The sequence below is a fragment of the Pezoporus flaviventris genome, unplaced genomic scaffold, assembly GCF_033815535.1.
Source record: "Pezoporus flaviventris isolate CSIRO_AGI_PZ_B2104156 unplaced genomic scaffold, CSIRO_AGI_Pfla_v1 ptg000020l, whole genome shotgun sequence".
Classification (NCBI taxonomy): domain Eukaryota; kingdom Metazoa; phylum Chordata; class Aves; order Psittaciformes; family Psittacidae; genus Pezoporus; species Pezoporus flaviventris.
The window spans coordinates 7,757,393-7,778,144 of NW_026892568.1; the positions used below are offsets into that span (position 1 = coordinate 7,757,393).

Consider the following 20,752-nt stretch of genomic DNA (forward strand, 5'->3'; position numbering starts at 1 on the left):
GATTGCAACAGATTGAAGAAATTAGACCAGACAAAGAGCTTTTTTTGGAAGAGGAGGAGGAGGAGGCAAGGGAAGGAGGGAGGGAGAGTGGGGGAAAGAAGGGGACGCCACCGAAAAAAGGGACGGCTGTGACACGCGGATGCTAAATATATCCCTTAGTAATGGAGAGGGACCGGATTTCAGGTAGGCTATTGATCTTTTAACGTGTTATATTCTGCCTCTGCCCTCCTACCTTGCCAGCAGCTTCTGCACTTTAAGAAGAGAAACAGCCACGTTCTGGGTGGATTTCAGCCCGTTCCTTTATTTTTTTTCTTTTCTTTTTTTTTTTTTTTCTGCAACACTTCCTTTCTGCATTTCGTCTTTTTTTTTTCCATCCTCCTGAGCCCTCGAGACAGAAGGTGGTTCCAGCAGAAGCCGGGGAGGGGGGTGAAGGGGGAAGCAGTGGGGGGAGAAAGAAACTGCTTTCTAAGTCTGGATTTCATTTGAGTCTCTCTTTCCCCCCCTCCCTCTGCTCCCATGTGCCGCACGGCACGGGGGGATGAATGCTGAGCCTGTTAGCTCAGAGCTGCGAGCTGGGAAGAGGGAGGAAAATAGCCGAGCTCTTGGCATGGAGACGCGTTTCTGCTCTGAAGGTTGGCTCCTGAGTGTGTGTGTGTGTGTGTTGTGGCTGTGCTTTCTCTGCTTGCCAAAGTATCTTCCCCCAGCTTTTGCCCTCCCATCCTGCCTGCCTGGCCGGGCAGAAGTTGCCTGCGTGTCCTGTGGCCGTTCCCTGAGCTGGGGGCCACGGAGCTGGAGTTTGCTTCACCACGTGTGGGGGCATCTGGGTGGGGGGAGCATAGAAGGGGGTAAGCACGGGAATGAATTTAATTCCCCAGCTTCCCTGCAAATCCCACCTAATGGTGCATGTCTAAGTGGTTGCAAAAACTGCTCCCGGGTATGTCGAGCTGTTGGGTTGCAGTGAGCTGTTTCTGGGAATGCTGTGACTGTAACAGCTTCCAGCAGCAGGGAGAGGGGACGGGCAGTGTGGCATCACCCATGAAGCTCGCTCTCTGCATGCAGAGCAGGATGGCCAGGATTGAAGAGGGAAAGGGAGGGGGTGTCTGTGCCGGATTTGCAGCCCCAGTGTGCTGCAGCCCAAAGGTGGGTCTTGCTCTTGCAGCCCCCAGCACAGCACAGACCCAGGATGCACGAGGCCTCTTCTCCTGGGTGTTCCCAGCCGGCCTCTGGGCATCAGCACTGGGAGGGAAACCACAGGGATGAGAGGAAACGCTCAAGCCAGGGTGGAGTGAAACTGTGGGCAGGGAAAGCTGCTCCCATGGCTGGCCCATACCAAGCCCACTGGGTTCCATCTGGGGATGTGCTGAGAGCAGCCGGTACCCCTGGATGAGGACTTACCTGCAGGAGTATCCTCTGCTCCCCATCGCTTCTGGGGAGTATGGGTGGCACCTTCTCGTCCCTCTCCCCGTCTCTCATGCTTGTGCTTTCTTCTCTAGTTTGAGCCACTTCAAAGCATTCCTGAGAGCTGCTTGTAACTGGGAGCCTGGTGGGTGTTTCAGGAGCACAGGGCTTTGGGCTGGACAGCCTCTGCTGCTGCGTGCGGCCCTCGGCTTGGCTGGGATGTGCAGGGAGCAGGGGCTGGCAGGGGTGGTTTGAGCTCACCATGGCTTGGCCTTTCACATCTCCTTAGTGCACCGCTGGGTCCCCTTCTTCCCCGCAGAGGTGGCGGGGGGGCTGGTGAGAAAGGGGACTCCCTGGTGATGTGATTCAGGGTTCTTTCCAAAGGAGCATCAAAAGTGGGTTTCTCCCCAAACCCACTCAATAGTGAGTTTCTCTCGGCCCTTGATCTGCACATTGTGTTAAGCTGCTGCAGAGAGCACAGAGCCTCGTGTCACCCACTCGCAGGGTATGCAGCGCATAGGAACCCCATGGACAGGAAGACCCCAGACGAGTGTCTTTGTGCAAAGGTGCCCTTGCTAACCCCTGGGAGTACAAGCAATACTTGTGAAACGTTGCTCAGATGTGGCTAAGCTGCAGGCAGCAGGCAGGGCATGCAGGGGTGCTCAGTGGCTGGGGCCAGGAGTAAGTGAGCTGTGTGCTGTGTGGGACCCCAAAGCTGTGCAGGCCATTTCGGTGGTGTTTCTGATACATGGCTCTGGCGTGAAATGTGGGATGGGGAAATAGATGGGTTGAAGGGCTGATTTCAGGCCTTCTCTACAGGTTCCTCCTTACTGCATGCAGGTAAAGCTGCTCAGTTGCAGCAGTGTGGGAAGGAATGCTAAACCCATAGAAAACTGTGCTTAAGGAGGTTCTGGGCAGAAAAGTGACAATATCACCAGGTCACACTGTCGCTTCAGGTCCATGGTGCAGCATGGATTCACAGGGTGAGCTGCTTGGCTCACACTGGTCCTTGCCAGCACATGAGCAGGCTGTGCCAGCTGATGTGCTCCAAAGGTCTTGTAGGGCCTGTAGCTCTGGCACCACTGTGCTGGTGAGGATTGGAGCAGGGAGCAGATCTCAGCCTGCCCTGGGCTCCCCCAGCCATGCAGGCAGCAGGACAGTCTTAGTGACTGACTGAAAGATGACTCGGATGAAAGCAGATCTGCGCAGTGCTGGGGGGCACGTCCCAGTCACTGTTCCGGCTCCAAACATGCTTTTAATTAATACTCTGCTGTGGGTGGGAATAGCTGAGTCCTGAGCTGAGAGTGGGGCTGTTGGATGGGATGAGGGCACACCAGGGTGGGTGGGAATAGGGCCTGGCCTCTTCTTTGACGGCTGCTTTCCCACAGCTGCTGGAGCTTGGCATGTCCTTTTAGGGTCTCCTCTGCTCAGCCAGAGCGCAGGCTTTCTTGCACAGAACGGTGTTCCCCATCCAGGATCCTGTCTCTTGGGAAGCCATTGAAGGTGAGAGGTGATGCTGTAGGTCTGTGTCTGGTTCACTGCCAGCTCTGGAGCAGCGAGGGTCTTCCTCAGTCTCTGTACAAGGTACCAATCTCAGGTGGTGCCTGTGAGTGCTGGTGTAATGCAACCTCATATAACCTGCTGGTTCCTTTTAATCTGATTTACCCATCTCTCAACATTCCTGCAAGCTAATACTGCATAAAAAGCCTTCATTCTAAATTAATTTGTTTCCAGGCATCCTTCTCCAGTGGGTTTGGGTCTGAAAGCCTTGTTCTGGGGCTGCTGTGATTCTCCCTTCTGCCCTTCTCCCAGCTTTGCTGGGTTGCTTTGGTGGCAGTGGCCTGGAGATGGCTCTCCTGTCTTTCCTTAGCAGATGGCCCTTTTCACTAGCACAGATCTTTCTACAATGCCTGAATTGTTAATGCTGTGGGGCCTCTTACCTATTCTCAAAAGCTAAGGAAACGTCTGCAGCACCCCAAGCAGTGGGATTTTGGTTACTGATGGGGTGATAGTCTTGGTACAGCTGTGACGGGACAGGAGGACTGATCTCCCAGGTAAATGATTAATGTCACCTTTGAAATGGCACTGTGAAACCTCATCTTAAGAGTTAACTCATGAGGATGATGATGATGAGTAGGTGATTGTAACACCTGGCTGCAGTGAGTGGCATGTGTGAGGCAGGGCCCAGCAGCAGGCAGCTGGGATTGCTGGAGGTGCTGAATACCAGGAAGGATGAGCTCTTTATTAACCCACTGCTGAGCATTCTTAACCTGTCAGTTACATATCCACTATAGATATATTTGTGTGTACATGTTTGTACAGAATTTATCAAGGTTTTATACATCATACTGCTCACTTCAACGATCCAAGCAGCAAGGAGACAGCCCCTGTTTGCAATGCTGCTTTGTGGAGGCTGCGCAGGCAGCAGCCTTCAGGCTAAATACAGCAAGACAGAGCACCAGCAATAGTCCTTGGAGCCACCTGGGAAGGACCTCTGGGCTGGGCAAGAGGAAAGGGAAGTGGTGATGCTGTGTGTGACTGCTGGGGATGTGAAGGGCTGCTGGCAGGGAATGTGCTTAGGTCTTTTTTTCTTTCTTATTTTTGAGTACAAGTTACTGTTACAGATGTGTAGCAGGGCAGCGGGATTGGGGTTGCTCTGATCACTCTTGGCTATCTTGTCTGTCGCAGGTTTCTTGGTGTCCCTGTTATTCCTAGGAAACGGCAGATAAATGCCTGACCTGTTTCTTTCCAGTGCTGTTCTCACAGCTATACACCTTGTTTTACGAGTCAGTTTTCTTTCTCCTCTGGCTTGCAGCACCTCACACATGTGGAACACCTGATGAGGCATTTACAGTCTGTGTGGTTCTACCTCCCGTTAGATCCCACTGCATTCATCCAGGCCTGGCATCCAGGGACACTTCCCTTCCTGTCCTACCTTTGCTGGTGGCTGTTGGTCTGTCCTTAGCCCTCCCTTCTGCTGTCAGTGCCCCACTGCTTGTGTCCCTACCTGCTGCTGACCCCTGCGGTTTGCTGCAGATTCTCCCCCGAGTTTCTTCTTCAGGTCTTTACCTTCACCCTGGATGCTCTGTACGAACCTGTTGTGACAGGGGGGCTTGGCTCATTTAACAGTCCATGGTCCATGCAGGCCCTCTCTCAGGGAAGGGTTTGGGTTTCAGGGGCTGCAGCCTCTGCAGACAGTTGTGCTCACAGCAATGCTCCACGCTGCTCCCAGCCCACTCCTGGCTGCCTGCTCCTGCCTGGCCAGCAGATACATTCCTGCATTTGTCTGAGGCCTTTCAAGGTATGAAGCATTACCCATTTCCTGATGGCTGCTCTTAAATCTGCCCGACTTGCTGTTCATCTCCATTTTAAACACAATCCCATTGCGGGGCACATCTCATCTCTTGCCTGGCAGCGCAGGTAACGTTTCCTGACACCACTCAGCTGACACCTGAACTTGGCTCGCCCTGGGGCAGGGGCTCCTTTGCTGCCTGTCCTTCTGCTTTGTGCTTCATTGGATGACCTGGAGCCTCCCAGCAGAGCGATTCCCATGCTGCTGGGGTGAGGGAGGACATTTCTCATGCAAGTGAGGGCGCTTCCAAGGTCCAGCATACCATAATGCTGAGTAGGAGCAAGTACGTAGTTAGGGAAGTATGTCTGGGTCAACACATGTCTTCTGTTGCCTTAATGATCTCAGAAACACTATATCTATGTCCTGTTGGCTTCTCCACGTGGTTCTTACAGCTGTAAGTAATGGACAGTCTGTTAGAGAGCAGGGATGGCTTGTGCTGTGAGTGCTGCTCTTGGCCTTGGGGCTGTACAGCCAGACTCCAGCATCGTATGGGCAATAGGGAAGGTCCTGATGGGCACTGAGACCCATCTTGAGAACAGTCACCTGAGAAAACATAGGCGACGTTTCTGCTCTGCCCCAGGTTTTCTGTAAATCCCTGGGAAAAGGTGTTTGTGCTTCTATTACCCTTTGGTATCAGGTAAGGATCTGTTGTGTGGGTCTCTGTGCTGAAGCTCTCCATAGGCGAAGTGGTGTCTGCATGGGATCTGAAGCTGGTCCACCCATACCACTAGTGCTTGATGGCAGCTCTGGCCAGCTGATGGAGACAGCAGCCTTTACATACATGCTTAATCAACATCCATAGACAATGACACCTTTCCACTGAGTTTCTAGGGTTATGGCCATGTTTCTTCCCAACAGCTTCTTTTTGCAAGGGCAGCTTCCTGCCTAAGATCTGACACTGAAAATTAACTTCCATATGGTCATCTCTGAGTGGAATACAGCATCCCCACTGCCTCTTCCTTAGCACTTCAGGCTGTTATATTTATGTCCTGTGCCACCACCCAGGTGCCGCATCCCTCGCACAGGAGCACTGTGTGAGACCTTTCTGCTGGATGGAGCTGCTGTTTGAGTGGCAGATGAAGCGAAACAGCCCTTTAGTGTAACATTCAAGAGAGCCACGGGATGCTGATGGTAAGAGTGTTCTAAGAGATGCTAAGAGACTTCTGAACAGCTCTGGTCAGGTTGTGGCTTGGGGTGAATGGGTATGATTTTACAGGTGAATAAAATGCATTAGTTTTACAATCACATAATAAAACTGAAAGTGCATTTTTTCATAGTTACAGAACAGCCCAGGTTGGCAGGGACCTCAACACATCCCCTGGTCCTGGCTGCTGTGCGAAAGAGAGCCTAGATGAAAATACATAGCATTGTGTCCAATCCCATCTTGAAAACCTCCAGCTCTGGGGTCTCTACCATGTCCCTGGGGAGGTTGTTCCAGTGATTGGTTGTTCTCTCTGTAAAAAAAACAAACCTTTTTTGTGTCAAAATGAAGATTCTTATTTTTTCCTCTTGGCCTGGTCCATGTCCATGGGAAGCTGGTGCTACACAGACAGGTCTCACGGTGGCTAAGCATCTCCGCTGAAGGTAGAGCCTTTGTCAAGGTGTATTTCATAGAATCATATTAATCATATGAATCAGTTTGGGTTGGAAGGGATGTTAAAGCTCATCTGATTCCAGTTCCCTGCCATGGGCAGGGACACCTTCCGCCGCACTAGGTTGCTCCAAGCCCCATACAACCTGGCCTTGAACACTGCCAGGGATGGGGCATCCATGGTTTGAGTCCATCAGGATGGTTTAGGGCGACAAATGGAAAGAGTTCAAATCCTGAATGCTTGGCCAGCGATGCTTGCTTTGAGGACACCTTAGAAGCTGGAAGGCATCTCCTGGGGAGTGGAGTAGTGTGAAACTGAAAGCTGGGAGGCCTGGATCAGGACTTGGACCCTGGCTTTATGCCCCGGGCCCATTTCTGCTTTACCATCAGAGTGGTGATCAGCGTGTTGGGCAGAGCTGCACAATGATGTGGGTTAAGGCTGCTGGTGGTTCCTGGCTCTGTGATTCTGTCCCTGTGCCACTCACTTGTGTGACTTGCAGCAAGTCACAGGCTTCCCCATTTCTCTGTCTTTGAGACGTTAGTTTGGACTTTGAGGTTGGGCATGTCCCTGTTTGATATCAGGGGTCCTGTGTGAGGGTCTGTATCTCTGCACCTTCCTCAGAAGCACCTGGTGCTGCCCAGTCCTTGAGCTGTTGTACCAGCTCGTCTCTGGCTCTACCCAATCTGTAAGCAAAGAGTTTTCCAGATCTTCTAAGCAGTGTTGAAAGGAGAGCATTGTGCTGCTGCTACCCTGCTGCCTGCCCTCATGGAACCTGGCCTGCGAGACTCATCCAAGACCATGGAAGTGCTTTTTCCTGCCCAGGGGTGTTTTTTGCAGACCACTCTGTTACTGGTGTTGCTGTGACAGTGCTGTTGGGACCCCAGCTCTGGTCATTGATTTTGGGTGATGACTGCTGGGGGTGTACCTGGAGACAAAGTCCTGATAACTTGTGCAGAGACAGAGAGAATTGCCTGGGGCTGCACAAGCCATCAGCTCAGATCTTCCCCTTCCCAGTCCAGAGACCTGTTTCCTTGACTACGCTGCCTGTAAAGAAGAGGCTTTTTGAGCTGCTCCAGCTGGGCCTTTGCAAACCTGCACCCTACAAAGAGCACTCCAGAAACTCCCTGCTGCTTTTTTAGCACATGTGTGGAGGGGAGTCCTGCTTAAGAAGCATCTAGGTTGGCTTCACAAACCACCTGATTGCCTCCAAGAAGTAGGTACCTGCTGCAGCCCGATGACTGAGGTCCCTGGACCGACTTTGCAAGACCCCGGGGAGTGGAGGGGGGGGTGTCATTCTGCGTTTCAAGCATACAGCAGCGGCTGTATCCCAGCAGTCTCAGGCACTGGTTTCCAGTGGGCTACAGGCAGACATCACCATCCCTAGAGCCTTCATCTCTGACTCACAAGTGACTCATCCCCATCCCCAGAGGTGCATGGATCTGGGAACGGGGTGCCCGTGGGCCGGGATGAGCTGCGGCCATCAGGTCCCAGGACAGCGCAGGGCAGGGCAGGGTATGGCGCTCCCTCCCCGGGAAGCGGCGATGCTGGGATGCGCACCGGGATGCTGCGGCGGGGGAGAAGGGCGTAAATGCCACGGCCAGGGCTGGCAGCCGCACCGGTGCCGTTAGGTGGCGGTGTCCGCTTCCCGGCTGGATACGGAGCGTGGGGAATGCGGGGCCCCAAACCTCTGCCCGCGATCGCATCTCTCGTCCCGAGCCCCGGCGCTTGCGGGTCCCCCGGGAGCTCCCCATGGAGCTGGAGCTTTACCTCTGAAAGCAGGCACTGGACTGAGGCTGTGTTCGGCTGTAAGAAGGCAAATAACTACTAAATAACTGCTGAGGATTACAGCAAGGACAGGAAATTCCAGGATGTGTGTATGGAGGGATTTGCGCAGGTTGGAGAACTCCTGGCCAAATCCAGGCCAGGTTAGACGAGGCCTGGAGCAACCTGGTCTAGTGGAAGGTGTCCCTGCCTGTGTCGGGGGGGTTAAAACTGGATGAGCTGTAAGGCCCCTTCAACCCAAACCAGTCTGGGATTCTGTGATTTTTATTAAATGAAAATAGATGCTTCTCACTACGTTACTAAAAGCATGTCTGTGTACCTCTCCTAAACAGATCCACTTTTTGGCACAGCTTTTATTTACTAGTGAGTCAGGGTTTAAACTGCATGGGGAAAGAATGCTCTCGTGCCAATTAGAAGCTGAGCTGTTGGAGTCCTTTTCCTGCTCTGTATCCTTGTGTAAATCATTCAACACGTGTGCTCCGACTTCCTATATGGAAAATGAGGTAGATAACTTTCCGTTTCTCATAGGAGCTTCAGGAGTGCCTATGAGCACTCCTCATAGCAGAGACAGCTGTGAGGGATTTGTCATGATAAAGCTGGGAATTTGACCCCTTTGAGATGCCGGCACCTCCATGCAGGGCTGGGATGAGGCTCGCTATGGGGTGGCGTCCTGGGTTTGGCTGTAACAGTTATTTTTGCCCTTCTTAGTAGCTGGTGCAGTGCTGTGTTTTAGACTTAGACGTGTGAGAACAGTGCAGATAACACACTGGTGCCTTTAGTTGTTGCTGAGTAATGTTTACTCTGATCAAGGACTTTTCAGTCTCATGCTCTGCCAGGGAGGAGAGGCATGGAAAGCCGGGAGGAAGCAGAGCCAGGACACTTGACCCAAAGTAGCCAAAGGGGTATTCCATACCACAGCACATCATACCCAGTATAGAAACTGAGGGGAGTTACCTGGAAAGGACCAATCAGTGCTCAGGTCAGGCTGGGTATTTATTGGTCTGCGGGTGCTGAGCAGTTGTATTCTCTCCCCTTATTATTCCCCTTATCATTATTATTACTGATGGTAGCAGTAGTGGTTTTGTGTTATACCTTAGTTACTGGACTGTTCTTTTCTCAACCCATGAGGTTTACATTCTTTCCATTCTCTTCCCCATCCCTCCTGGAGCGGGGGGGGGGGGGGGGGGGGGAAGAAGAGGGGGGCAAGGGAGTGGTTCTGAGATACAGGCTGGGCTTAAACCACTGCAGATGGAAGCAATGGCTGGTTCTAAATGGAGATGTAGGGCTGGGGAGTTCACACTGGATCCTGCAGAGCAAGGACCAAATAGTAAGATTCTGGGATTTATTCCCAAGCCATGAAGTCTGTCCCCCGGTCACTGCAGGCATGGCAAGTGCAGGCAGAGCTCCCTCCTGAGGGACTGTGGTGCTGAGCAGTGCAAAACAGTGCCATGTTCGCAGCTGGAGCACCACCAAACACCAGCTTACACTCTGCTCCATTCATCAGCAGGAGCTGACTGTGCTCTATTCACCAGGGAGATGGAAGGGAACATAAATGCCTTTGTCCTTCCCCACTGTCTTCTGCTGGTGACCTTCAGATGAAGTCTTTAAATATTGTCCCCTCTCCCCTGAATATGACAGTCTCCTGGTCTGGGTCCCCCAGTTTGCCCCCTTATTTCCTCCCGCCTCCCCAACCCTGAAGCATTCAGCAGTTTTAATGTATTGATTTCCTTCTCCTGTGTGGCTTCTCTTGGCTCTATGAGGTCAATGGGACCTGGAGCAACAAGGCTGGAGTTGCCACTCCAGAAATGTTCACCAGGAGGGCTCATGTTGACTGATTTATCAGGTTAGTGGCAATGCAGGCAACCCCGAGAGCAGATGAACAGTTGGCCCAGGAGGGGGTGGTCTTCAGCACACAAAATATTGTGCATTTCTTTCCACTCTCACATTCTTTAGTCCATTCAAGGAGAACTGATCAATCTGAGTATCAGCTGGCTAAAAAGGGCTGGTTGACATCTGTATTGACAGCAGCTCTCCAGGGAAGGAAGTCTGGTTGGCAGTGCCATGGCTGGGGAGCAGTTGGTTGTGTTTTGGGATGCTGTTGTTGTTTTTTTTTTCCAGAACACGTGAAAAATTCCCAGTGGGTGGAGAGGGAAAGTGGGCTATGGAAACTGTGTGTGTTGTGCTCTCAGCTGTAACACACCCTAGGGAAGGCATATCCTCCATAAGAGGAACTGTAGTATTGGCTATGAACCAGGAAACCCTTCCCTTCCCACTCCCTGTGCAGCAAAGACCTGAGTGCTGTAGGCAGCATTTCCATCCACAAAGGCTGTTCCTGGTTCCTCTTTTTGTACCTCTTCACCCCTTGGAACACCCCCTGCAGTGGCCTGTTTAAGTGCAGGTGGTGCCCTGGGATGCTCTCCCCTTTGCTCATCATTTTTTTCCCACAGACTGATGTTACTGGTGATGCTGGGCTCTGTACTGGGGCTATTCACTGGCTGTGCTGTAGGAACATGGGGGATGCTGCTAGATCTTGTGTGGTACCCTCAGTGTCAGCTGAGGTGTGTGGTTTGGATGCCTTGGACTGGGAGCAGTCTTGCTCCAAAATGATACAGCAGGAGGTACGTCATGGCATTGGTCTTGGCTTGGTGCAGATACACACATGTGCACCCAGGGCTGTACAGAAACTGGGGCGCTAAAACGGCCTTTTATCCCATAGCTGATCCCACATTGGTTAAGACCCGCCTCTGCTGTTCTCTACTCACTTCTGTTGCTGCTCTTACAGCCCCCTCACTGTCTTGAGGCTACTCAGAGAGTGGGGCTCTTTGCAGCTGGAGAGGAAACTTAGTCTTGCCCTGTACAAAGGTAAGAAGGTGACAGCCAGCAGCAGAGGGACCGAGGGGTGGAGGAAGGGGATGTGCAACAGTGGGGGATGCTGATGTGCTGACGTGATGTGGAGCTAAAGTGCTGTGAGGCAACCGCGTGGATGGGAGTACTGCAGACCTGGGGGGAAGAAAAGATGGGCTATTTGGGGAAAAAAAGGAGCCAAGAGGCAGAAGGAGGGGTATTGGAATGACTCTGTAGCAGCAGGGGTGGGGACTCAGTCTGAGCTCCCCCTTTCTTGGCTTGATGCCTTCCTCCCCCTCCTCTCGCTGTGAGCCGCGTTTCCTCTTGCCGGCCAGCAGAGATCCAGACCCTGCTCCGTCTCTGGTGAAGCTCAGGCTTGCCTGCTCAGGCAAGCTTTGCTCATCTCCAGACCCTGTGCATAGCAAGAGGAGGTTTGTTTGACCGTTGGTCACCCGCAGAGTGATGCAGATCCCTCTGTGAATCTAAACAACAGCAGACAGCCAGGCAGCATGGTCCCCGACCCTCTGCATCGCCAAGGATTCATCATACAGCACTAAGCAGCTATCAAAGCTGAGCAACTTAGTCCTTTTCTTTACTGAACTTCCTCTTGTCCAAGGCTGCCTGTTGCGTCGGTGGCCACCAGAGCCCTGTTTCTGGTGGGAGCCCCTGTGTGCCCTGGCAGCAACATAAACCATGGGAAATCCGGTCCTGTGTCGGACGCGCTGTTCAAAGGCACCTTGGTTGTGCTCAGGACATTCTGCTGACAGATTTTCCCATGGAATAAAAAGTGTTAGCTGCTGACATGGAAATGGGAGCTTTACTGTCAGATTTCACTGCTGCTGGTTTATAATCCAGAGGGCATGGTGGGGGTAAAACCACGGATAGCTTCAGAGGACAGAGTGTATGAACTTGAGCAGAAGTTCATGTTGTGTTTTGAGTTGAAATAGGGGGTGCTGCTTTTTCCAGCTGCAGTGATACCTGCATCCTTCTGGAGCTGATGCACCGGCAGCTGGGAAGGAAGTGGGACCGTTCCCTACTTGCTTCTGGCTGTCTGAGTTACTCAAACTGCCTCTCATGCTTCCTTCTCTGCTTAAACAGTAAATAGGAGCTGCATTAATAAACCATGTAGGTCAGCAGTGTCTGTGGGATGTATGGAGTGTGTCAGGATGTGTGAGGATGGCTCAGATGGCGCATGAGGCTTGGAGGCACCACCTCTATCAAAGTCAATGTATCAGCTGATCCCCCCTCTGACTGCCCAAGGTCCTCAGCTCCCAGGGACTGTTGCACGTTTCCTTCCAATGGCTTTAGATCTTGGCTCCCAGATCCCTCACTTGCCTTTTCATTGATGGTTTAAGTATTTTTCCTGTCTGTAGGAAAATGAATTAATGTGAAGAGCTGCCAATATCTGTAAGGCTGCTTTCTGAGGCAAGCTGCTGCTCACAAATGAGATTTCTTCTAAAGCAGATATGTCAGATCCATCATCAGAATAACGCATCAAAATATCCCCTTCATAGCACTCTCATTCATATTGCATGGACCTGAACTATAAAGACAGTTTCAGTCCTTTTTCTGGCTTGGAAAAGAAACCACTTTAAAAAGCAATAACAAACCTGATGTTTTCCAGCAGAGATGCAGGATTTGCTCTGTGGGGAGCTGGTCTCTCTTGGGAAGTGCTGGAAGTGGCCATTCAGATTCAATACCCTGCTCATCAGCTGCATCTGTTATGAACAGGAGCATCTCAGCTTGCAAGGACTTTGTTTTCCATAGTAATATTAAGAGTTCAGGGCAGATTCTGGTCTGACATGGGCTGTCGGAGCTCCAGCAGCTGGAAGCATATTCCCTGGCAATCCTGTTGCGCCTAGCGTTTTCCTGGGGTTAGATAAACATCCTTGTTTTACAGATGGGGCTGGGACATGCAATCTGCAAACCGCTGACAGTCCCTTGCAAGATGCAGAGCTGCCCCAGGAGCTCCATGATGTTGCGGTGGGATGGGATGGGAACCACCTTGGGCACAGCAAAGCTGCTGGGATCCTGATGCAGGGTGTGAGCTATGGCTTCAACTCAGCCCAGTGCCTGCTGCTGCTGAAGTTGTTGGGAGCAGGTTCAGACACAGCAAGAAGCTCAAGCCAGCAGGGCTGGGGTACCTACACAGTTATCCTCAGGAGTTCTGACTTGCTTGTGACATCCACCTGATGTCTTTCACCTCTTTGTGCCTTCCTGATCTCTTCTTGCCGATGTGACTTTCCATAGGTTCAGGATGCTGCAGGAGCTGGACCTGCACCCCCACTGCAATCAGGTTTTTCTCTCTAGGAAGGAGTAGGAGTTGAGGTTTATCTCCATACTGGCAGAGAAAGGAGGATGCCACACCTCTAGTAGCTTCTGGGGGCTGGGTGGAGTGGGAAAGTGGAAAAGCAGGACAGGGGCCTTGAGGAGCTGTGTTTCATGGGCTTGCCTTGAAGCCAGGGCACTTTGAGATTTCCAAAGGCCGTGGGGAAGGAGTGGCAATAAATCTGGGACACACATAACAGCCCCTTGCCCTTCTAGTGCTTTCTGACACACATGTTTTTTTGACCACAAATGGAGCATCAGGCTCGAATCCATGGGGGCTTCTTGGCTCTAAAGCTGGGAAAGCTCTATGCGGGCTTGGCTGCAAGGAGCTCCCAGCTCAGAGTGTGAGGGGCAGGGGAAAGGAAGCAAAACCACAGATAACACATTGTAGAGCCCTTGCTTTGCTGGGCTGGTGAGATTTTCTTGTCCTCAAAATTGAGCTCCCGGAAGCTCATCTGGGTGATGCTCTGGCTGCTTCTATGGGGCCTCCCAGTGCTGCAGCTCCAGGTGAGCTGCATGGCTCCCTCAGGGGAAGCTCCTGAGAGAAATGCAGACCAAGTACCTCTTCTAAATGCCCAACAGGTCTGGTTACTGGGCCTGGAAATTCATCCTTGCGTGACTGCTTGTGGGCTGGGGGAGCCCTTGAGATAGAAGAAAGGTAGATACCCCATCTCTCTTTGCATGTGGCTGAAAGTCAGTGTCGTGGTTTAAACCCAGTCAGGTAATTCGTTCGCTCACTTCCCCCCCTTTCTTGCCCTCCCCCCGCTCTCGGAGGGACGGAGAGGAGAATCAAAAGAATGCAACTCCCACGGGTTGAGATAACGACAGATTTGACTGGATTAATAGTCATTCGTCACAATGCTGATTTATTGGGTATCAGAGTTGTTCTTCTTGATCTCACAGCTTCAGACCGTTGTAACTTATGTAGAGCCGGTATTTGCTGTGTTAGTGTTTATCAAGTGTGGGGCCTGGGCTAAGGTTCTTGTTTCACTGTGCTTTATGGCAATGGCTTGTAATACGGGTGGGCTCCAGCAGCAGGGCGGGACGGACGTGGCCGTGGACTTGTACCTGGCCGTCCGGCTGCTCTTCACCGTCCTGACCCTCGCCCTACTCTCCATCTTCGTGAGGCTGCGGGGAACTGAGGGGGAGCGGTCCCGGGAGCCGGCGGCTGCTGAAACGGCCCGGGAGAGCGGCCCCGGGGACCAAGCGGCGGCGGGAGCGGGGCCGGAGGCTGCCAGGGGACGGCTGCCGGTGGAGGAGGCCGGGGCGGTCGAGGAGCAGAAGGAAGCGGCTGCCGAGCAGCGGGATAAGGCGGCGGAGGAGCCGAGCCCCGCGGAGGAGCCGAGCCCCGCGGAGGAGCCGAGCCCCGCGGAGGAGCCGAGCCCCACGTTGGGCGCCAAAAGTAACTGTCGTGGTTTAAACCCAGTCAGGTAATTCTTTCGCTCACTTCCCCCCCTTTCTTGCCCTCCCCCCGCTCTCGGAGGGACGGAGAGGAGAATCAAAAGAATGCAACTCCCACGGGTTGAGATAAGAACAGTTTAGTAACTAAGGTATAACACAAATCACTACTGCTACCACCAATGATAATAATGATAAAGGAAATAACAAGGGAAGAGAATACATCACCTCAGCACCAGCTGACCGATAACTCGCCCCCCCAAGCCCGACCAAGCTCCGACCGATACCTCCTCCAACCCTGCAGTCTCCCAGCCCTTCCGGCTAACTCCCAGTTACATCCTGGGCATGACGTGCTGTGGTATGGAATAGCTCTTTGGTCAGTTTGGGTCAGGTGTCCTGTCTCTGCTTCCTCCCGGCTTCCCCTCCTCCCTGGCAGAGCATGAGGCTCACAAAGTCCTTGGCCAAACCAAAACATCTCTATCAGCTCTGTTCCCGAGCCGAAAGTCAAAACACTGCACTGCACCAGCTACCTAGGAGGAGAAACATGACTGCTACTGCTGAACCCAGGACAGTCAGTTATCATCATATAAAAGATCGGGAGTGGTAATGAGATGCAAAGAGGTCCTTGTCTTTGGGAATGGGAACTTCTAAGGAAGCATCAGACATTGTGGGAAGTCTAGAATGGTATATGGCTTGGGATGCTTGCCCCTGGAAAATGTCCAGTTCATCCCTGTAACCATCCTTGTGCTGTGTGACATGAACTCTGGTCAGACCTTCCCAGCAAACCCCTGCCTGTGCATTGGTGTGCAGAGGCTGTGGCTGTTTCCTTCCTTTTGCTTTATTCCTTTGTCAGCTTTCCTTGAGTTTTGCCAGCTCTTCACCCTTATCAACTGGAAGTTTGCTGGATGTAGCAGGAAAACTTTGTTCAAAATGCTTTTTTAGTGCCTAATTCAGGGAAATAAAGGGAATTGTTTGATAGTACCACTATGCCTCTGAGTAACACAGACCATTAGGGGTGTGCAGAGGGAGACTGCCTGGTTCTTGGGATGGGGATGGGTTGTCTTCACATTCTCAAGTCCACAGGTACTCGACATGTCTGGCATTCAAGAATTGGCCTGGACTGTTTCCTGCTTTAGCAATTGGAAACAATCCAGCCAGTTACAGAACCACAGAATCATAGGATGGTTTGGGTTGGAAAGGACCTTAAGATCATCCAGTTCCAACCCCCTGCCATGCGCAGGGACACCTCCCACTAAGCCATGTCACCCAAGGCTCTGTCCAACCTGGCCTTGAACACTGCTGGGGATGGAGCAGCCACAGCTTCTCTGAGCAGCCTGTTCCAGAGCCTCACCACATCACTACAGTTCCTGCAAAGCTCACCCTTTGGTTCAATGAATAACACTGATCCATGTTCAACTCCATGCTTTTGTGCCTTGCAAGTGGGTAGGGAAGGGTATGGGGAGCTTGTACTGTGCTGGGATGCATGAGAAAGACAGCAGGAATATTCACTGTGCTGTGGAGTGCTTGCTCCAAAGTTTTAATAAGATGCTTAGCATCACATAGGAGTGACCATGGAAATCATGGCAGGTTGTAGCTGGTCAGCATGTGCAGACAATGGAGGGTGGGAGCAGTAACAGAGGAGGAAGGGGTTTCTTTGAACTCGGTGAAGTGTCTTCACAAGTGCACTTACAGGAGTTTGACTTGTGCTGATGTTGTCTACTGCTCTGCCAGGACAAGCGCTTGGTGTCTGTATTCTTGTGCTGTTGTGAAGCTGACTCTAATCAGCTCATGGTTGACTGAGCTCAGAGACCAGGAGCTGCACAAACCTGCATTTTCTGAAGCAATCAGCAAAGTTGCTGAGCGATGCAAATCGAAGTGACAGCCAAATCAAGACACGTCCATTGGAGATGAGCATGCACGCTTTATTCTGGGAGTGCACCAACGTGACCAAAAGGGAACCTGAGTGTCCCAAATCTAATGTTGTCCTCAGAAGACCAAGAATAATCTGATGCTCTTGCTGGTGTGTTTGTATCTCAGCTAATGAGCAGCTTGGAGTGGTTGGTGAGGCTGTTCCTTGTCCACAGAGCAGATCTGGGACAGCCCCTCTCTGAGAGGTGCAGAGGGAATGTGGTGCAAGAGGCTTTTGGTGGTAGGATGTCCCCCAGCCTCTCCATCCCGAGAGACAGCGGGGCACTAACGTGTCCCCTGGGCAGGGCAGAGAAATGGGTCTTTGTGTCCAAGACTTTGTTCAGATGGGCCTCATCAAAGCTGCCAAACACAAGCTTTTAGCCACATCTGATGTGAGGGTGCTGTAGTTGTGCAACGCCTCTGGCTTCCATCTGTGTGTTAAGCTCGGAGGGAGGTGTTTGATGAAGACAGGATGGAGGTTTCACTGAAGAGCAGGACAGCACAGAGTGGAATTTACAAGTGAGCCCTGACATTCTGCGTGCCTGCTCCTGCCTCACCTAAATCCGTGGATTATAGGAGATAGATGAGGTGAGCAGATTTTGGTATGAATGTGGCTGGCAGCAGACACAGGTCATGGATTAAACATGTGCATTGCAAGAAAGGGGCTTTCTTGAGGCAAACATAGAGGCCTGCTGTTGCTGTGCAGCCCTATTCATCTCCAACTCTGATGCCAACATCGTTATCAATGTGTTTATATGAAGCTTGGCTGCAAAATGGCTCATCCTCCTCAAGTTTTCTAAGCAGGTCTGTAGCTTTGCTAAATACTCCTTCTATTGTGCTGCCAGGGGCTCTCTTAAAGGCCAGTAAAGGAGGTGGCCCGTTTGGTCACAGTGATAACTGAACCGGAGGTTCAATTCCCACATGTCTTAAATCTGTTTGCAGGCTGGCAAGTGACCAAGTGGGCACCTCTTTCTCCAAGTAATGGATTGCTCACATGCGAATCAGCCTCTAGCTGCTTCCACAGTGCCTGGTTTACCAGAGCTGCACAGGAGCATGCCCCTGCCATCACGCTTGCAAACCCTGCTGAGTGCCAGGGCTGTGCAGGGAATGGTGGGGATGAGGACAGCTCAGCCCCGTGTCTGTACTGGGTCACCATCCTTGGCTCTGAGTACACACCCAGAGCTGCTCCGGGGCGTTAGCACATCTCCGCAGTGTATGGAATAGCTGTCCATCCTCCAGCTGGCAGGCAAGCCTCTCCCAGGTTACAAACAAGCACTGTGGAAAAAGCTTGCTTGGAAATCACTTGCAGAAGTGGAGCTGGAGCTGCAGATGAGATGCCCCTGGCAGAAAATGTGCAGACTTGTGGCTGGAGGATAGAGCTGGTGGCAACGGATTGATTAAGGGTCCTTCTTGTAGGAGGATGTTGCTGATATGTCAAGGCACGTGTCTCTGCAGAGGAGCACTCCCTGGGGACCCGGGCACTGGATCAAGGCAGTAGAGCGGCTCTATTTGACTCTCAGGAATGTTGTCTGGTTGTTAAACCAAGCAAACTGGGGGTACTGTTGTGCAGGGGGATTTTTCAGTGGAAAAGGAAGGTATGTACAGACAGAGCTCTGGCAGGTCTGGCAGTTTATTTCCTTTTGTTAACATAAACATGGCTGTGTTGGTCTGCCCCATGGATACTTGTCTGGGAACAGCAGTATCCCTTGAGCTTATAGCCACTGCCAGTCCCTGCTGAAGGAGAAATGCTGATGTTTAACGCACGCAGCACTTTCCTCCTGCCATTCCTTTATAAGGAAAAACATTTCAGATTTAGTTTCTACCTTACTTTAACTTCTTCTAAACAAGAGCAGTTTAATTCTGCTGGTGGAACATCGAGTCCAACACTCCCTGACCTGCTGTGGTTATTATAGGCACTGGCACTGCAGATGAAGACGAAGTATTAACAAAAGGCTGAGCTCACTGGACACTGGTGTGTATGATGGGGTAGAATGGCAAGTGAGCATAGTATGAGCTTCTTGTGGCTCAGTATGATGGCAGTGGCTACATCTCATCAGAAAGGGGACTTGCCCTGTTCCCCTTTCCCTGCTGGGCTGCAGGGGCTGCAAACAGAGGACAGGCTGTGTGTGGGGAGACATAACCCATCCGTGTCTGTCACTGCAGCCAGCAGGTCCAGCTCTGCTCACTCAGGACATTTGGATTCTGCTTCCCTCATTTAGAAACAAAAGGCTCAGAGCTAACTGCCTGGGAGCCTGCAGCAAGATGCTTTGCACAACCACCCAGGGAAGGGCTGTGTCCTGCACTGATGGCAGCGCAGAGGCTGCTGAAGTGTCTCTGAGTTTTGCCCTATGCCAGGACCCCCAAACTCAGCCGCCTCCAGGGTTTTGCAGTCCTGTTCGTTGGGGAATTGCCAGCAGGGAGTTTCTCTCCCCCTCCTACTGCTGCTGGAAATCTCCTCCTCTCTCCCGCCTGGCTCCGTGCCGTCTCTCTCTATGGCTGGTGCTCTGCCCACAGCGTGCTCGTGGGCCTCTTTCCTATTTAGGGCAAACACTGGATGGCCCCTGCTTTTGGCCTGCTTGCAGCACGTCTCCCAGCTGATCGCTCTTCTCTTTTGGATCCTCTTTTGTTTCTGCAGGCTGAAATCCCCAGCGTCCCCCCGCCGTGTGTGCTGGCTGCGGCTCACGCCGAGGGATGGCTTTTGGAAAGCTGCGCTGGGGCAGGCGTGGATAGGGGGAAGCCCAAGTGTTGACCTGCTCTAGATGAGGCTCGGTGTTGACAGTCTCTTCTAGCAGACAGGGTGAACCTGAAGATGGTGGTGACAGCATCAGGTCCCTCCTGAAAGTGATCTCAGCAGAAACAAGTGCCCTGCAGCAGGGAACTTGCAGGCATGGGGCTGTGCATTGGTGAGAGTGGGGCAGGAGTGGCTGAGTATGTGAAAGGGAAAGGAAGTCGAAGGTAATTTCCCTAAAAGCTAGAATGTTGAATCAGTTTGACTTGGTCTTTTTAACCTTAAATCAACTGTGCAGCTTTCCCTCTTTGGGTCCAGGCTGACCCATCTCTTTCCCATCTGCATTCCCCGACCCCAGGAGTTTAATGGCACCAATCCTGCCTGTGTTGGACCTGCCGAGGCCTCCTGGGTAGCAGAAATGCAGGTGGTGGAGCTGAGGGCATGATTTCCCTGGCCAGACCATCACAGGGTGATACTGGGGCACCCAATTCCCATCCACAAGGTGATGGGAGCACACAGCCAATGCACATTGGTAGTGATGCCTACCCACTTGTGCACCCTTCCCATTCCTCTGGTGGAGCTGGAGCAAAGGGGAAACTGCCAGCGGTGCTTGGTGCTGTGTGAGTGCTGCTGGCCACACCTCAGCATCCCTGCTGGTGCTTTCGCTGCCATTTGCCAAAGCCTTGAAAAGGAAAGGAAAATTGTGATCATTCTTCCTTTCCTTCCTTTCCTCCTGCCCTTGTGTCCTCCTCCCACTGTGTCCCAGCTGCCTGGAGGAAGCAGAGTGGGTGTGGGGCTGGGAACTGTTCTTATCAAACGGGTTGATGTCAGAAAGGAATAATAATAATGAAACACTCATGGTGGTGTGCAGGGAGCTCAGGAGGTACTGCTGCTCCCGAGGCCTGACCTGAGGCTCCTGGTGCTTCCTGAGCCCTTACACGGGGCTGTAGGCTCTTTGTGCTGCAGCAGATTTTGTTGTGTGCCTGAAATAGAGAAGCTGGGAGAAAATAATGGGGGCTGGTGCAGGGAGTGCGAGCTGCTGGAAACCGCTCTCTGAGAAGCAGGGGCAGGTACAAGAAAAGCAGGATTCCTGCCATGAGCTGGTATATTTATGACTGGAAAGGTTTGGGTTGAAAAGGTCGTGAGCAGCGGCTGAGGGAGCAGCAGAGGCAGTAGCTCTAAAAGCTTCTTTTCCAGCTCACACTCCGCTCTGCAGCAGGGACAGGAGGGTCCCATGGGTGGCCCCTTATGATAAGAGGGGGACAGTGATCACTGGAGGCGTGCAGAACAGCCAGGATATGCATGGGGAGGTGGGATGGAGTAGGATTTGCACCCGTGAGGCTGTCACGGGGGTGTACTCAGCATGGGGAGCTCATGCTGTGCCTGCCTCCTCCCCATGTGCGGGGATGGAGTTTCCAGCCC

General features: G+C 52.3%; 1 protein-coding gene across 4 annotated transcripts in view; it reads left to right on the top strand.

Moving 5' to 3' along the window:
• Positions 1–20,752, top strand: part of SEPTIN9 (septin 9) — a 134,584-nt gene that overhangs the window by 38,331 nt on the left and 75,501 nt on the right. The window contains exon 1 of one of the 4 annotated variants that reach the window (XM_061455610.1): positions 46–183. The exons of 2 other annotated variants lie outside the window; for them this stretch is intronic. In XM_061455610.1, coding sequence (XP_061311594.1) covers positions 162–183 — 22 coding nt within the window. In that variant the 5' untranslated portion in view covers positions 46–161. Of the gene's footprint in view, positions 1–45; positions 184–503; positions 633–20,752 lie in introns of those variants that run through there. One more of the 4 variants, XM_061455607.1, reaches the window with a different exon arrangement.